At 30.8% G+C, this 15,617-nt stretch overlaps 2 protein-coding genes across 2 annotated transcripts; both read right to left on the reverse strand.

The window, feature by feature from the left end:
• Positions 1 to 928: 928 nt before the first annotated feature.
• LOC11427553 (endoribonuclease Dicer homolog 1) lies at positions 929 to 4,611 on the reverse strand. Its single transcript, XM_039832080.1, has 3 exons — positions 3,628 to 4,611; positions 2,572 to 2,718; positions 929 to 1,495 (listed from the first exon to the last, which is right to left on the reverse strand). Exons 1-3 carry the CDS (start codon positions 4,609 to 4,611, stop codon positions 929 to 931), a joined length of 1,698 nt encoding a protein of 565 aa, XP_039688014.1.
• Positions 4,612 to 10,844: 6,233 nt separating this feature from the next.
• LOC11432696 (ribonuclease 3-like protein 3) lies at positions 10,845 to 15,386 on the reverse strand. Its single transcript, XM_003601323.4, has 3 exons — positions 14,789 to 15,386; positions 12,585 to 12,731; positions 10,845 to 11,372 (listed from the first exon to the last, which is right to left on the reverse strand). Exons 1-3 carry the CDS (start codon positions 15,290 to 15,292, stop codon positions 11,082 to 11,084), a joined length of 942 nt encoding a protein of 313 aa, XP_003601371.2. The 5' UTR covers positions 15,293 to 15,386; the 3' UTR covers positions 10,845 to 11,081.
• Between the last annotated feature and the right edge of the window lie 231 nt (positions 15,387 to 15,617).

Consider the following 15,617-nt stretch of genomic DNA (forward strand, 5'->3'; position numbering starts at 1 on the left):
TAATTTGTTCGAGAGATGTAGTTCAATGGTTAGAGCTTAACTTTATAAAAATGGATTGAAAATAATAGATTATTTCAATCACAAATTCAAAAGATTAATAATTCTGATTTCTTGTTACAAATATATTAGCGTTGCAAAGACGACGATTCCTCCGCAATTTTAAGAAGTTTTATACCCAAATTTTCCCCTAAACACATGTCTAGATTCACTCCAACCTGGGAACAAAAACTCCCCAAGAAAATGTTAGAAAGTCTTGAATTCAAAGCCGATTGCATAAAGAGAAAAGGAAATCAAAGCTGAATATAATTCTAATACGAGCTATACTTTATTTATTTATTTTAGGATTATATTATACGAGCTATGCTTAACACTTATTGTTTCTGCAAAAAAAAAGTATATTTTTATTGTTATCCAAGACATTCAATGTCGCCCTCTTGTGTCCAAATTATTTTTCAAAGCCCAAGTGCCTCTTTCAACAATTTTTTCATTTATTAGAAGATCAACGTTCATCACCTCAAAAAATGAATAATCAAAGTTCATAGATTATTTCCATATGTCTACGATTATTTTTATAGAGTTCCATACCAAGATACTTTTACACAGTTTTTAGATCAGTGATCATAAGGTTCCAATAAGCTTTTGAAAACGTGTAAGGAAATATTAAAAGACATGCGTGCAAAAATAAAATTAATGAATACATAATTAAAACATAATGTAAGAAAATAATTAAAATATAACGTTTCTAAAAACATCAAAAGGACAATATATCAAAAGATAGGCGCAATGTAACAACTTAGAAATATATATAATTTATTGTTCTAGTTAGGAATACTGCATGAGAAATTCTTGATTGAGCGAGCACCCAAGAATCTTTCATATTGCACAAACTCACTATTAAGTGATATAAGCAAACAAATAAATACCCAAATCAACCACTAATATAAACAGTAACATCTGAACCTCTTGGGAAACCTAAATCTCTAATAGCATCTGGACCTCCATTGCATTTATGAAGAAAACCTAAATCTTCGGTAACATCTGGGCCTCCATTGCACTTTGGCGAACCTTCGATAGCATCTAGATCTCCATTGCACTTAGGAGGAGAACCTAAATCTTCGGTAGCATCTTGACCTCCATTGCATTTAGATGGGGAACTTAAATTTTCGGTAACATCTGAACCTCCATTGCACTTAGAAGGGGAATCTAAATCTTCGGTAACATCTTCTTTTGTAGACGTGCTTATACCAAGAATTTTTTCCATATTTTCCAAAGCATTTTTTGCTGCCCTATTGTGTGCAATTTCTTTCTTAGAGCCATAAACACCACTTCCAACAAACTCCTCATTTATAAGGACTTCAATTCTCATAGTCTCTTTCCACAAATCTCTGAATTGTAACTTGAGACTTTTCTTTTGACAAACTTCATGAAGCTCTGTGACTGGATGCCTTTGAATAGTGTTGGGATCAATTATAGGTTCAAGTAGCTTTTTAAAAACCTGTCCAAATGAATATAAAAATTGTAAAATGTTAGTTCCAAAATATTATACTATGTTATATAAATGTAAAATAAAATAAATATAAGAGAAAATGCAATATTTCTACATTTCTGCATACATAATGAAAATATCAGGAGAAAATGTCATATTATTATATACTACTATTATATGTGTATGCAAGTCTTAAGTTTTACTATCCGTAATATATTATGATTATAATATATATGTACATAAAATCACATTATTATTGGCATAAAAATCACATCATTAGAATTAGATAATTTTGGTTACATGAGTAAAAAGGAGTTTATGTAGATACACGTACAGGTTGTTCTTTTTTTGCAATATATCGTAGTCATGCTTCAGCTATTCAGTGGTTCTATATATAGAGTATTCCATATATTAGAGATACTACTTTTTACACATATTTCAAAAATTTATTATACCATAAACCTATAATAACATCTATTATAAAAAAATATCGCATTTCTCTTATATGTATATCTATCATATATATTGTAGACTCAACTGGAACAATGATTGAAACTCAAAACAAACAATTGAGATGTACGAAAGACTATAAAAGTGTAACTAAGTTCTAAAAAAAAGTGTAATTAAGTCTTTATGAAATTCTAACAATTGTATTAATTTATACGAGGTCTTAAGATAATACGTAGAAGATATTTAAAACAATAATGTTTTACTTATAGATAGTTTTTTTATAAGCAATTTTATTTATTTATTAAGGGAGTATTATAGGTACTCCAAACCCATTTTAAGGCACTCCATGCCCACTCACTTATAGATGGTATCCATATAAAACCATATAAACATGCGTAATATATGTTGTCATATAAAATAAATTAAAAACATGTCTTTCTCGTAAAAAAAATCATATAAACATGCATGCATTATTAAAAAAATAATCATATAAACCTATATTTGTATAATTTCAAAAAAATATATTTTTGATTTGTCAAAAAAGAAAATATATATTTTTGATGACTTTTATAAATATATTCTATATAAGTGAAAAATGAATGCTTTTTCAAAAAAGTGAAAAAATGATAGAGTACCTTCCACACAGTTTCGACCGATGAGCCACAATCAACGAAGATTGCACCAATGGTTGACTCGACAATATCTGCTAAACTTTTAGGAACGTCGATCAGTCCATTGGAATGTAAAGGATATTCAGCTATCCCTTTAGTAAATTCTTGAATCTGTAAAAAAAAAAATCCAAAATGAAAAAAAATCATAATAATATATGGAATTCTTTTTGTAAAACAGAAACTCAATTTTTATGTAAAAATACAATAAAATTGGAGAAGGCATGCTGAATGACCAACTAAGTACTATAGTACAAGAAATCATTGACCCAAAATCTATAACTGAATAAGAATAACAAATTGAATGAAAACAAACTTAATGTCTATATGTGTTACTGTATGTCTCTTTCTTCTGTCTGTCTATTTTGAGTTTATATGTTTGATACTATCTACTGCAGCATGTCTATAATATTTCTCCAACTGCTGGCTAAAGTCACCATTAAGGAAAATGGAAAAATAAAGTACATGGTCATATATGGTATACGAACACACCATGTGACCATTCTTATAAATAAAAAATAAAGGCAACTATTAGTCTCCAAAAAATGGATATACTCCCTAACAATAAATAAAAAATAATTTGGTCCTTACAACAGAAAACAATCCTTAAATAATTTTTTTCATCAATTAATCATACCCACTTTTTTTTTACAGTTCTTTTACAACATAAAATAAGAAAAAAAGAAGTTATATTTACACATGAAAAAAACTGATGAAGTTATTTTTGATGAAATACGGGTTTTTTCAATAATATATTCTAAATATTAACCATCTTTTTTAAGGAAGGACTCACATTTTACTTATTTCTCTACAATTACCATAAATAGCTTTTGTGTAAATGTTTGAACATTTCTCTAATATTTATTGTAAGAATAGTTTCTGTTTCAGATTGTAAGCCATGATTAGATTAAAAAATAGTTTTGTTAATTAGCACGTTAATATATATTTAAGCTCTTGAAACTAAGCAAAGTTATTATAGTATTAACCATTTGGTGTGACCAATATGAGAGTGATAGAACTTACTTGGTCTCCAAGTAGAGGTTTTTTGTGTCGCAAATAACGATGCAAACCATGCTTGATTGCCACACGTGCCAGTTTTTCAGTGTCGACATTTGCAGCACGTAAACGGGTCAAGTGACCTGGTGCTAGGGTTGGATATGCTTGAAACTGTTCCTTTGTTATCATTAGGTTAAGAACTGAATCACCTACATATTCCAAACGTTCATATGATAAGCCATTCTCAGCACCATAAGTACCATGAGTGAAAGCCTCTTCTAGTAATAGTTTGTTCTTAAATTCGTATTCAAGAATGGCTTCAACTTCATGCAATGGTGGTGGAGAGTCATTTTCTTTTGTCTCTGCATCAGTCTCATCTTCCTTCACGTGTGCTACTTCTTGTCCTTGATTAGGAGAGTGTTCTTCTTTGTCGTCTATTTTCAGTGCGCATGTTTGGATGATGAGTGCTTCTTCTTTGTGAACTTGAGATTCCATTGTGTGTGGAATTACTTCGACACCATGCAGTGGTGGCGGCGGTGAAGGAGGCGGAGAATCATTTTCCATCATGGGAACTTCTTCTTGTTGTTTAGGAGAGTGTTCTTCTTCTTTGTCATCTATTTTGAGTGCACATGTGTAATTGACAAGTGCTTCTTCTTGGTCTTTGTGAATTTGAGCTTCCATGATGTGTGGAATCACTTCCACTTCTTGCAGCTGTGGCGGTGGTGGTGGTGAAGGAGGCGGAGAATCACTTTCCTTCATTTGCACTTCTTTTTCTAGCTTGGGAGAGTCTTCTTCTTTCTCATCTATTTTGAGTGCACATGTTTGGAGGAGAAGTGCTTCTTCTTCGTCTTTGCGTGCTTGAACTTCAATGGTGTGCGGATGTGGTATAGTTAAAAGTAGAGGTGCTTTTTCTTGCTCTTTGTTGTGAACTTCAGCTTCAAGGGTATGATTTTGTGGTGTGGTTAAGTGAAGAAGTTCTTCTTCTTGATCTTTGTGGGCTTGAATTTCCATGGTGTGTGGTTGAAAAGAGAGGAACAAAGGGTAGTGGCAAATAGAGAGAAAGTAAAGGAGATGGCAAAGTTGTGATGTGTGGGAGTAGTGTATATATAGACAAGATAAGTAATGGAGTTCACGATGGAGAGATTTAAAAGTGGAAAATGTTACATGAATACCCTTTATTCATACACCCCATTATACACCCTATGTATCAGGGATATTTTGGTAAGTTCATCTCACAACCACACTTTATCTTCTATTTGTGTGGAGTCCAGGTTGCCACGTGTCAGAATTTTGTGTGGATGTAAAGGGTGTATTGCCACATGGGGTGGTACATGTATCACCACTCTTTAAAATTGCACAAAGTTAACCACAATCTCAGTAAAAATATTAACCACGGTCAAAAACAATTTCTTGGCATTTTTTGTTAGAAAATGAGAAGGTGGATAAGCTTTTGAAATAGATTGAAAAGGAGAAAATATTTGGGAGAATAACAATTTACTTGCTTAACAAGATTGGTTTGGTATCTACTGTTTGATTTGATTTATAATAATGGTTAAATATGTATTTCATCCTTGCAATTAGGGGTCGTTTAAAAATTGGTCCTTATATTTGTTAATCCTGACAATTTACCCCTAATTGCAAGAATGAAATACATATTTAAGTCTATAATAAATGACTATTTCTTTCATGTTTATAAGTTTCAACTTTCAAGTAGAGTTCTATACATCAATCAGAAAAATTGCACCCTAAACATTAACTTTATTTGACCAATTACTTTTGCTTGTAATTAAAGTCGCAGAAAACATAAACCCTTCATCCCAAATTATAAGTAAAAAAACACATTTTCTTTGTCCCAAAGTATAAAAAAAAAAAAAAAAAAACTTCAATATTATTTAATAGTTATTCTAGATCTCTAAAAAAAAAATGTTATTCTAGAAAATCATCTTTCCCAACAAAAACTTTTACTTGCATTTAATTTACTCTTATTTCCATTTTCTCCATAATCAATAACCAATAAAAATTATGTTTTACATCTTCCCATAAAACTTATTCTAAGAAAAAAGCAAAAAACTACACTCGAAATTACTAGGTTTTAGTTTTTCCTAATAAGTGTGAATTATTATTATTTTTGTTATCATTTGAGACGGAGGAAGTGATATGTTTATTCCAACGACTTACATTTAATGTTATGTCTCTCAATTATTCATTTAACATAGATCTCTAGAATTTTCTTTGAACTTACTACACTTGAATCAATTCATCGTTGGTTATTATAATTTACTATTTTCTACTCCCTCTTATCACATTTATTAACAAAAATAACTTTTTAGATTTATTAAATAACTAATAAATCTGATATCTGATATATAAATGTGATAAGATGTTAGTTACAAGAGGAGTGTTAATTTACAAAGTCTTATTTTTACTATGAGGTCAATTAGTTTGTCATACTATATCAGAAGCCTCAATGACATCAAGGAAATTCTAAATTTACTATTAACATGGTATCTATATGATAGATACACCGGTGCTCATTTGTGTTGGCACAATTAATAAAGTAAAGTAAATATATTTCACTCTAAAGTAAAGCAATAAACAATTTTTTTACCAGACGAAAATAATTACTATATTCTTGATTGTTACTTGGATCTAGTCTTATAGCGTGACAAGAAAACAAAATGTGCTATCTAAGATGCCAATTGAAAGTCATAAGCTTGTTAATGTTTTTTTTTTGTTTTGAGAAAAAGCTTGTTAATGTTGTGAGCACAAAATTATGAAATAAGGTGGGTAAAATGTAGTCCAAAGTTAATAACTTTGACACCCTAATTTTCACATTTCATATTTATCATGTAAAATGTTATAAATTTGGTTTGTCTCTATTTTTCTTCTCCTATTTTGTCTCTTTTTACAAATTCTGCTGCATCTTGTTTCCTTGCCCTATATTTTCTTGATTGTCCAACACGTACTGTCTGTTAATTAACTGATCATATATAATGTTGAAAAATGAACCAATGATTATTTGATTTGATTCTGAAATATGAATGTTGTTTTGTCACTTTATTATTCACTTGTTGGTTTGTAGTGTTGGACTAGTATTACTGGTACAAGTACTACGTACCATATCATGCATACCATACAGATGAATGCAGAAACGGCATTGCAACAAGATTGTGGGGGACAAGACAAACAAGTGGTAGGATTATACGAGACTCTAGCTGACAATGGTTTCTGTCAAGCTAACTGTTTTTGTTTTCTTGCTTTCACCCAAAGCTCTCTAGTACACTCCATGAAGGGAATTTGACTCCATACTCAAAATGGTTATGGGAGATTACTCCCTCTCTCTTTCTCTATCCCAGTAAATATGCTTTTCTTTTTTACTATTTTGGATTGATTTCTTAGTGTTGGGTTCAAATTTTGTTTTGACATGGAATTATCATTATCCTTTATATAATCACTCTGTCTCATAAATTAATAATTGTTACATTTAAGAAAAAATGTCACGAAACAAGTTAGTTTTATTTTCTCCAATTGTGCTCTTTGATTAAAATTGTGAATATTTATTTTAATCTATGAGAGAAACTACGAGATGATATGTTTGATCCCTTGGAAAAATAAAATCAATCTTTAGTCCTTTGAAAAACTAAATGGATACAAATCACTACCTAAACCACTATTGAAAAATGGACAATTAAATCATAAAAACATTTATAAGGGGCAATTTTATCTACTTAAAAAATTATACTTTGATCATTACAATTATATCCCTAAATATATTTTCCTTACAAAAATCACGAATTTATGTTGTTTTTTGTTACTTAGAATTCCAGCAATCACCTTTTTTTTTAAGAGGCATGCATAAAAAATGCTAAAGGTGGAGAAAAAGCAAAAACATAAGTGTGATGGATTTAAAAACAGAAAGTAAACAAAAAAAAAACCTAAATACGTTGGTTAAAGCCACAAACAACATGAATGTTGAAAGATGATTGCAATTTCTATTATTGTTAGTTAGTAGTTAAAAGCGGTTGATTTGTCAGTTCTTGAGTTACTTAGTTACAAATTGAATGAGCCTAATAATTAGATTGATGTGGGATTCAACAAGATGCATGCCAATATACAAGAGATATTTTCAATAATATTCTTCTTTGTGTATAAAGAGAGTGTGTGTGCTAACAATTGGTATTAAGGAGCCTTGATTCGATCTAGTGCAGCCACCATAAAACAGAACTGGGACGTTCTTGAAAAATGTCATACTTGTGGAGAAAAGGTGAAGAAGGTGAAGCTTTAGGCTTACAAAAACAATAGGTGCAGATGACTTCTTTGTCAAGGTGTCAGACAATACATCATTGGTTCTATATACCTTTTGTAAATCAAATCAAATATATCAATAGATACATTTTTTTTTTTAGGGAATCAATTGATACATTCTTTATATCTTAATATATAATACTAAGGTTCACAATGCATGCTCCATTTGCCTAAACCCTATTTTCATAAGCGGGAAATCTCTCACCCTAATCCATTTAATGCTGATTTTGAATTTCAAATTTAACTATAGTGGATAGTTATGATTGTAATGCACACAGCCACAAACTTTTGGTTTTCCATTCTGCAATCAATTGTTTGCCGTTTCCCAAAGTTGGTTTCTATCAGATGAGGAGTTTTACTCTTATTTATAAACAACATCTCATGATATGGCTTTCCACCATAACATCCAGGCGATGCTCTCTTACAACATGTTGATTGGTATGTATGCACAATCTCATATTATATGATGCTATCCCTATACCATTTCCTTATTATTGCGGTTATAAGCATGATGTTTGGTGTGTCGTTTTTTGCAGAACCACTTGATCCCAATCCAGTGACTGAAATGGATAGGAGGATCAACGAGCTACGCCTGAAGTATAGGACATACATGGTTGAAATCAACGTTGAATATGTGAGTGGTTTTGTTATGGTAAATTCTCCTTCCATCTGTTATTCATTTCCAAAATCCTAACAACGTTATTTGTTTACACAGGGTGCTATTATGCTGCCAATGATGTTTTCCCATGATTTTGGAGACCAGATCCATCAATACGCTACTCTGGTAGATCCAAAACGCAATCAGTTTAAAGTGCTGGTGGAAAGGAATAACTAGGGGATTTATTTGACAAAGGGTTGGCACACTCTTCATGATTTCTACAAAGTGCAGTTTGGTTCTTGGGTTACAATCGTGTTTATGGGAAACGAAAGGTTTGATATTAGAATCACGAACAGGTTTGGTAAGAGAATTCGATACCCAACCTTTAACTCACCAATGAGTTTTAGAGAACTAGCTGAAGTTGTCGTTTTTTTTTTGTAAGGCTCAAACATTTTTTTTGTTTTATCAGGAACTAGCTGAAGTTGGTTTTGCTCAAATGGCTTTGGATAGAGAAACAACGATACTAGACATAGTGGACGAAAATGGCAACATATGGAACTGCACTCTCAATTTTTCATTGAATCCTACTCCAAACTTCAAGATTGGAGGAGGGTGGGAGCTTATGGTCAAGGTTCGAAGGATTGCAGAGGGTGCACATGTGGTGGTTGGTGCTCCTTCGGTTGGCATGAATGTAACCCTCTACTTTTGTGTGATTCGTCATTGAGTTTAAGTTACCAGTTCGATCTAAGACATTTTGTCATAAGCTTTGATGTAATTTTCCATTGTTTTTGTTTCTGTTCTTTCCGTTTTCTGTTTTGATGAATAATTAATTCAATCCTTATATGGATGAGTTTATTGCATAACACCAAGAGTTTTTCTACAGTTCTTTTTCGTTTTCTTTGTACGAATGATGCTCTATATTAATATAATTGTTATTTCTGTTATGAATTCCTTATTAATAAACCTCTTATGAGAGTTGTGAGATCACTTTATACTTCTTTTGTCGGTTTATTTTATTTGTTAGCAGAGTTGCATTCCTTATTAATAAGACATTACTACAGGTAACCATATTGCTGCTATTGTTGATGCTATATATCCATCGCTGGTTATGAATATGCATGACCCTTCTTTTTTCCAAGAAAGAGCCATATTGACACCCAAAAATGTCATTGTTGAGGAAATTAATGATTATATGTTGTCTTTGGTCCATGGTGAAGAAAAGATATATCTGAGTTGTGATTCACCATTGACTAAGCCATCCATGGCTAACAGGCCTGATGATATTCACACACCAGAATTCTTGAACACAATTAATGCATCTGGTATTCCAAATCACAAGATAAAGTTGAAAGTGGGAGTCCCTGTTATGTTACTGCGAAACTTGGACATTATTGCAGGCCTTTGCAACGGAACAAGGTTGATAATTACAAAGATGGGTAGATATGTTCTTGAAGGAAAGGTAATAACAGGGAGCAATGTTGGAGAAAAGGTGCATATCCCCAGACTATCTCTTTCACCGTCTGACACAAGAATTCTGTTTAAATTCAACAGAAGACAATTTCCCATTTCTGTATGCTTTGCAATGACTATTAACAAAAGTCAAGGTCAGTCTCTCAAGCAAGTTGGTGTATATCTCCCACAACCTATGTTCTCTCATGGTCAACTTTATGTTGCTATTTCACGTGTGACTTCTAGGAGTGGGCTGAAAATACTTCTGACAGACGACGATGGTGCTTGCATCAACACTACTTCGAATGTCGTTTACAAAGAAGTTTTCCGCAATTTATTATGAAATGTATTGTTATGTCCCAATTGTATTATCTGACTTATAAACTTTATGTTTCAAGGTTTGATACTTACTATTAAAATTTGCTTTTTATGAGTTACACATATGCATCGCACGGGTGCAAGGTCTAGTATGGTACAATATCAACATAGCCTTGAGTCTAACAACATATTTCTTGATCTCTAAACCTCTATCATGGAAACATCATGTTATACCCCCTTCTCCAGCATCCAAATCTTAAGCTATACCGACGGCAAGTTTAATTTAGCAGCATTCATTTGAATTTCAACTAATAAAAAAGCGTGTTACCGACACTCCTCAACCTTAATTTCTTTTTTGGAGAATAATAAATATAATTTCCATTTTATGGAAGACCGTTTTATAAATATAAATACCTATAGAAGACCACCAACAATATTAGTAGGTTGTCCTTTATACATCTAAGACATTTAATTTCAAACTATCAAATCAATATATATAAAAAATGAGATTCGTGTATGGTACACAAATTCAACCACTTGTACACCCTAAAAGGAAGGAAAAAAATCATCCACAAACGTAAACATCAATATTTTTTAAAGGCAAAAATTATCATATAAATCAAAGAAAGAAAAACATACAATGGGTACTCAAGTCCAAGAAAAACCAAAACAACCAAAAAGAACAAGAAAAAGAAGAAACAAAAGACCATGAAATGCCCAGAGAGGGCACCCTACCCCAACACTCTAGGAGACATCACAAAAACTATCCCAAGAAGAGAGACCAAAAAGTGCTCATCAAGAAACATAAACATCAATCTACAAGAGCATCTTCAACTATAGATGTGCTTCCACTTAGCACCCTTTCTATATTATCCAAAGCATTTTTTGCAGCTCTATAATGTGCAATGTCTTTCTTAGAGCCATAAGTGCCTCTTCCAACAAATTTCTCATTGATGAAGACATCAATGTTCATAGATTTTTCCCACAAGTCTACGAATTGTAAATTCAATTTTTTCTTCTGACAAACTTCTTGAAGCTCTGAAACGGGATGCTTCTCAACGGTGTTTGGCTCAATTATAGGTTCAAGTAATTTTCTGAAAACCTGGCCAAGAAGTTTTTTTTAAAAATGTAAAAAAAAATTGAGTTAATGAATATAACAAAAAAAATGTTAAATCTAAAAAAAATATACTATGTTATATATATCTAAAGTACTAAAATTATAAAACATAAGAGAAAATGCAAAATTGCCCTAAAACAAAAAAGAGAAATCGCAAAAAAGAATACACCTACATATCTAATAAAAAATAGGAGAAAATTTCATATCATTATATATGTCTATGACCCTGAGCAATTTAAAGATTTTACACACACATACTACTTCTTTGCAATTCTTAAGTTTTGCTATTTATATATGTACATAAAATTATATTATTAGTATATTAGATAATTTTGACTTCGTGAGAGCAATCAAATATTTTATGTACTCCTAGTAGATGAAGAACCAGTCTTTAATTGTACTAGTACTTGGTGGTTTTATAGAGTATCCCATGGAAATATTCTTTAAACTGCTTTTTTTTTTAACATAAAAATTATTATATAACGAGAAAAGTACAAAAAGTATTTAACCCGTAAATCAGAAAAAGAACAAGGGGTACTCGCCTCGCAAAAAGTAAACACCCTACATCAAAAATTAAGACAAAGAATAGGGTTCAAAAACCATTCGTAATATAAACAAAGACCCCTAACTAATTTCCTAGCAATAAATCATCTCCAAGAGTATCCATATAAACCATTCAAACCATTCTTTGAACTGCTATTTAGTGATTCTATAGAGTATTCCCTGAAAATATGCTTTAGATACATATTAAAAGAATATTTTTTATATATACAATTAACTTATAACAACATATCTATGATAATATAATCCTACCATTACTTCAGAATAATAGTATTGCATTTCTCCTACTTCTTTTACAATATAATGTATCTATCTATCATATATTGTATACCTAATTGGAGCAATGATTTTATTAAATATTAATTGGAGCAATGATTGGAACTCTTGAGAGTTGAGACTCATCGTACAACTGAGAAGCAAGAAAGACTTTAATAATAAAACTATTGTACTAATTAATTTATATGAGGTCTTAAAATCAATTCTAAGATAATGCATAGTAGATATTTAAAACAATAACGTTTTGCTTATAGATGGTATCCATATAAAATCATATAAACATGAAATTGTACAATTTCATAAAAATATACTTTTGATGGATTTTAAATATATCGCAATAAGTGAAAAATTATTGAGTACCTTCCACACAATTTCGAGGGATGAGTCACAATCAATGAAGAGAGCTCCAATCGTTGACTCAACCATATCAGCTAGATCTTTAGGCACATGTATGTGCCCATTTGAATGTATAGGATAATCTTCAATTGCTTTAGTAAATGCTTCAATCTGTATCAAATTGGCAAAAAAAAAAAAAAATGTTAGTGGTACAGTGTGTTGTATAAATTAAAAGTTCAATCGAAAATAATCCATATACCAGAAAAATACCTTCTTCACTACTACTAGTTTTTGTTTTCTTTGAGTCAAAAACATATCTTCAAGTTGGGTTAGAAGTTTCTTTTATTTATTGCGAGTTAATTAATCACAACTACATTGTGAATGTTTTATTTTAATTATTATGACTAAATGCGTGAATCTTCTCACCTCTTATGGGCCAGCTATAATGTAATGTGTCAGGAATGAATAGTGGTGATAGGAGTATTGTTTTCATTATATTATTATTATTATTATTACACAATACAACTTTTATTCATTTTCCTCTAAAATAAATAGATGCAAATTTTTTTGGAGTAATATGTACATTTATTTGTCAAACAAAAACCTACAATTATAAGTCAATATTTTATTAAAAAAAAATGGAAAGGGCATGCGGAATGACAATGGAAGTATAAGTATAATAATAGTAAAACTGAATAAAAACAAAGAATGTCTCTCTCAAAGTCTCTCCCTGTCTGTGATCTATAGATAGACAGAAAAACCTGTAGACTACACATGCCACTAATAATACTTTTTCCAACTGTTGGTTAAAGACGCTCTTTAAGGCAAAATAGGGTACAAAGAACAAATTCTTAGTTATGACAATAAGAACAAAACTCAATTGACTTTTTTGTTGACCAAAACAAAACTCATTTGATATGTAGTACTTCTGGTTTTTAAGACTAATTATTTTTTAAGGGCTTTTAAGAGCAATTATGCTTCGGCTTAAAAAAAAACAGCAATAATGTTTCACAAAAAAGTGATACTATAACATAAACTAACACTGGCAAGTTTTTATATACAATACCTAAGGATGAGAATAGGTTAGACTGAGTTAGACTTTGCAAGACCTAAGTTTGATCTGTCAAATTTTTGTAAGGTCTGCGGCCTGTCATAGACTTATTTTTTAGGCCTGAGTCTGACCTTATGAAAGTCTGATTAGGCCTGTTAGCATGTTTAAAAGCCTATTTTATATGAACATATTTAAATAAGTAATATGATCCAAGATTAAATAGCCTAGCGAGCTAATATATCAATTATATTAAACTCTTTTTTCAATATTTAACATGAAGTTTTAGATAACTTTACTATATATTATATCATATTTCAATTCTAATTTATAATAATACATTTAAATATGCGAAAAAATATTGTAAGCAAATAAACTGAAATTACTTTAAAGTTGACAAATTTATAATTTAATTCAAAATATAGTATATAATATAATAATAAATAATATTATTCATATTTACATAATAGGCCTAAAAAGCTTTTCTAATAGCATGTGGTATGACATTTTAAGCTAAATAGGCTTTTAAAAAAGCCTAGACCTTCCTTATTTAGGAAAAAAGTAGGTCGTAGACCCTTTTAAACCGGCCTGGCCTATTCCAATCCCTAACGATACCTGTATGAATAATAATAAATAATAATAAAAACAAACAGAAATAATGTTTAACTTATGTACAATATCCATATGAATCAATAATATATATAATATGTTTGTGTTGTGTCATAAAAACACCTCGCAAATTTTTAATTGTTATATTATTAAATTTTAAAATTCACTTATCTACATTTAAATTACCTTTTTTATTTTAATGAATGAAAGAATTTTTTTTTTTTTTTGAAGGAAATGAATGAATGAAAGAATTTATTAGTTTTGTTTCATGAAAAATAATTTTGACAATATTTTTTTTTTATAGAGATTGCATATATTAATGTGTTGTTCCAAAAAAATACGTGCGATTTTGTTTATAAATCATTTCGGTGGGGTCTCAAAAAAGTAATTATTTTTTATGAAAAATAATTGTAGAAAACTCACCTAATTTGTTTTGAAGAAAACTAAAAATAAATCGACATATTGAGTGAGAAACCATTACAGCATTGATATTAGACTATCTACTACCATATGCCCTAATCTTCGAAAAGTGGAGAAATTAACTAGCGAATAAATACAAGAATATACTTACTTGCTCTCCAAGTTGTGGCTTTTTGTGACGCAAATAACGATCCAACCCATGATTGATAGCCACTCGTGCCAGCTTTTCAGAGTCCACATTTTTTGACCGCAATTGAGTCAAAATACCAGGTTTCAAATTTGGATATGAAACAAACTGTTCCCTTGCCATCAACAAGTTAAGAACAGCATCACCTACATATTCCAATCGCTCATAATCATTCTCAGCTCCGTAAGTGGTATGTGTGAGAGCCTCTTCCAATAACTGCTTGTTCTTAAACTCATATCCTAGGATTTCTTCCACTTCATACAGCGGCGGCGGCGGCGGAGAAATGTTGTTGTTGATGGTGGTTGTGTCTTCTTTTTCTTGTTTAGGAGATAGTTTTTCTTTGTGATCGTTGTTGTTGGTGTCTTCTTTCTCTTGCTTATGAGAAAGTTCTTCTTTGTTGTCTATTTGAAGTGCAAGTGTTTGGATGAGAAGTGCTTCTTCTTGCTCTTTGTATGCTTGAGCTTCCATGGGGATGTGGTGATGTTTGAGAGAGAGAGATTTAGAGAAAGTAGAAAATGTAGGTGAAGCGGCGTGTTGTAGAATTTGGCACTATATATAGGACGCTTTTTCTATATTTTTTTTGTTTGAAAGTAGACAAAAATGGAATTAAATCGATAGAAATTATGTTTATATAAAAAAAAAATCGATAGAAAATATGGATGAGATCAATTTTGATTATGTGGCATGATGTGATATCGTTGAAAATTTATTAATTTATTAATATTAATTAATAGGCGTGATATGTTCAGCAGTTAATATCATTTTATTTGAATTTTTTTTAAGGGTTTTGAAT

Source organism: Medicago truncatula, chromosome 3 (genome assembly GCF_003473485.1).
Source record: "Medicago truncatula cultivar Jemalong A17 chromosome 3, MtrunA17r5.0-ANR, whole genome shotgun sequence".
Lineage (NCBI taxonomy): Eukaryota > Viridiplantae > Streptophyta > Magnoliopsida > Fabales > Fabaceae > Medicago > Medicago truncatula.

What these genes read in the sequence shown, in the direction of transcription:
- LOC11427553 (XM_039832080.1), bottom strand. Translation starts at nt 4,611, where the DNA reads ATGGAAATTCAAGCCCACAAAGATCAAGAAGAAGAACTTCTTCACTTA. An exon ending in AACCTCTACTTGGAGACCAA is followed by an intron (nt 2,719 to 3,627) that starts GTAAGTTCTATC and finishes TTTTTTTTACAG; the next exon opens with ATTCAAGAATTTACTAAAGG. An exon ending in CGGTCGAAACTGTGTGGAAG is followed by an intron (nt 1,496 to 2,571) that starts GTACTCTATCAT and finishes TCATTTGGACAG; the next exon opens with GTTTTTAAAAAGCTACTTGA.
- LOC11432696 (XM_003601323.4), bottom strand. Translation starts at nt 15,292, where the DNA reads ATGGAAGCTCAAGCATACAAAGAGCAAGAAGAAGCACTTCTCATCCAA. An exon ending in AGCCACAACTTGGAGAGCAA is followed by an intron (nt 12,732 to 14,788) that starts GTAAGTATATTC and finishes AATTTGATACAG; the next exon opens with ATTGAAGCATTTACTAAAGC. An exon ending in CCCTCGAAATTGTGTGGAAG is followed by an intron (nt 11,373 to 12,584) that starts GTACTCAATAAT and finishes CTTCTTGGCCAG; the next exon opens with GTTTTCAGAAAATTACTTGA.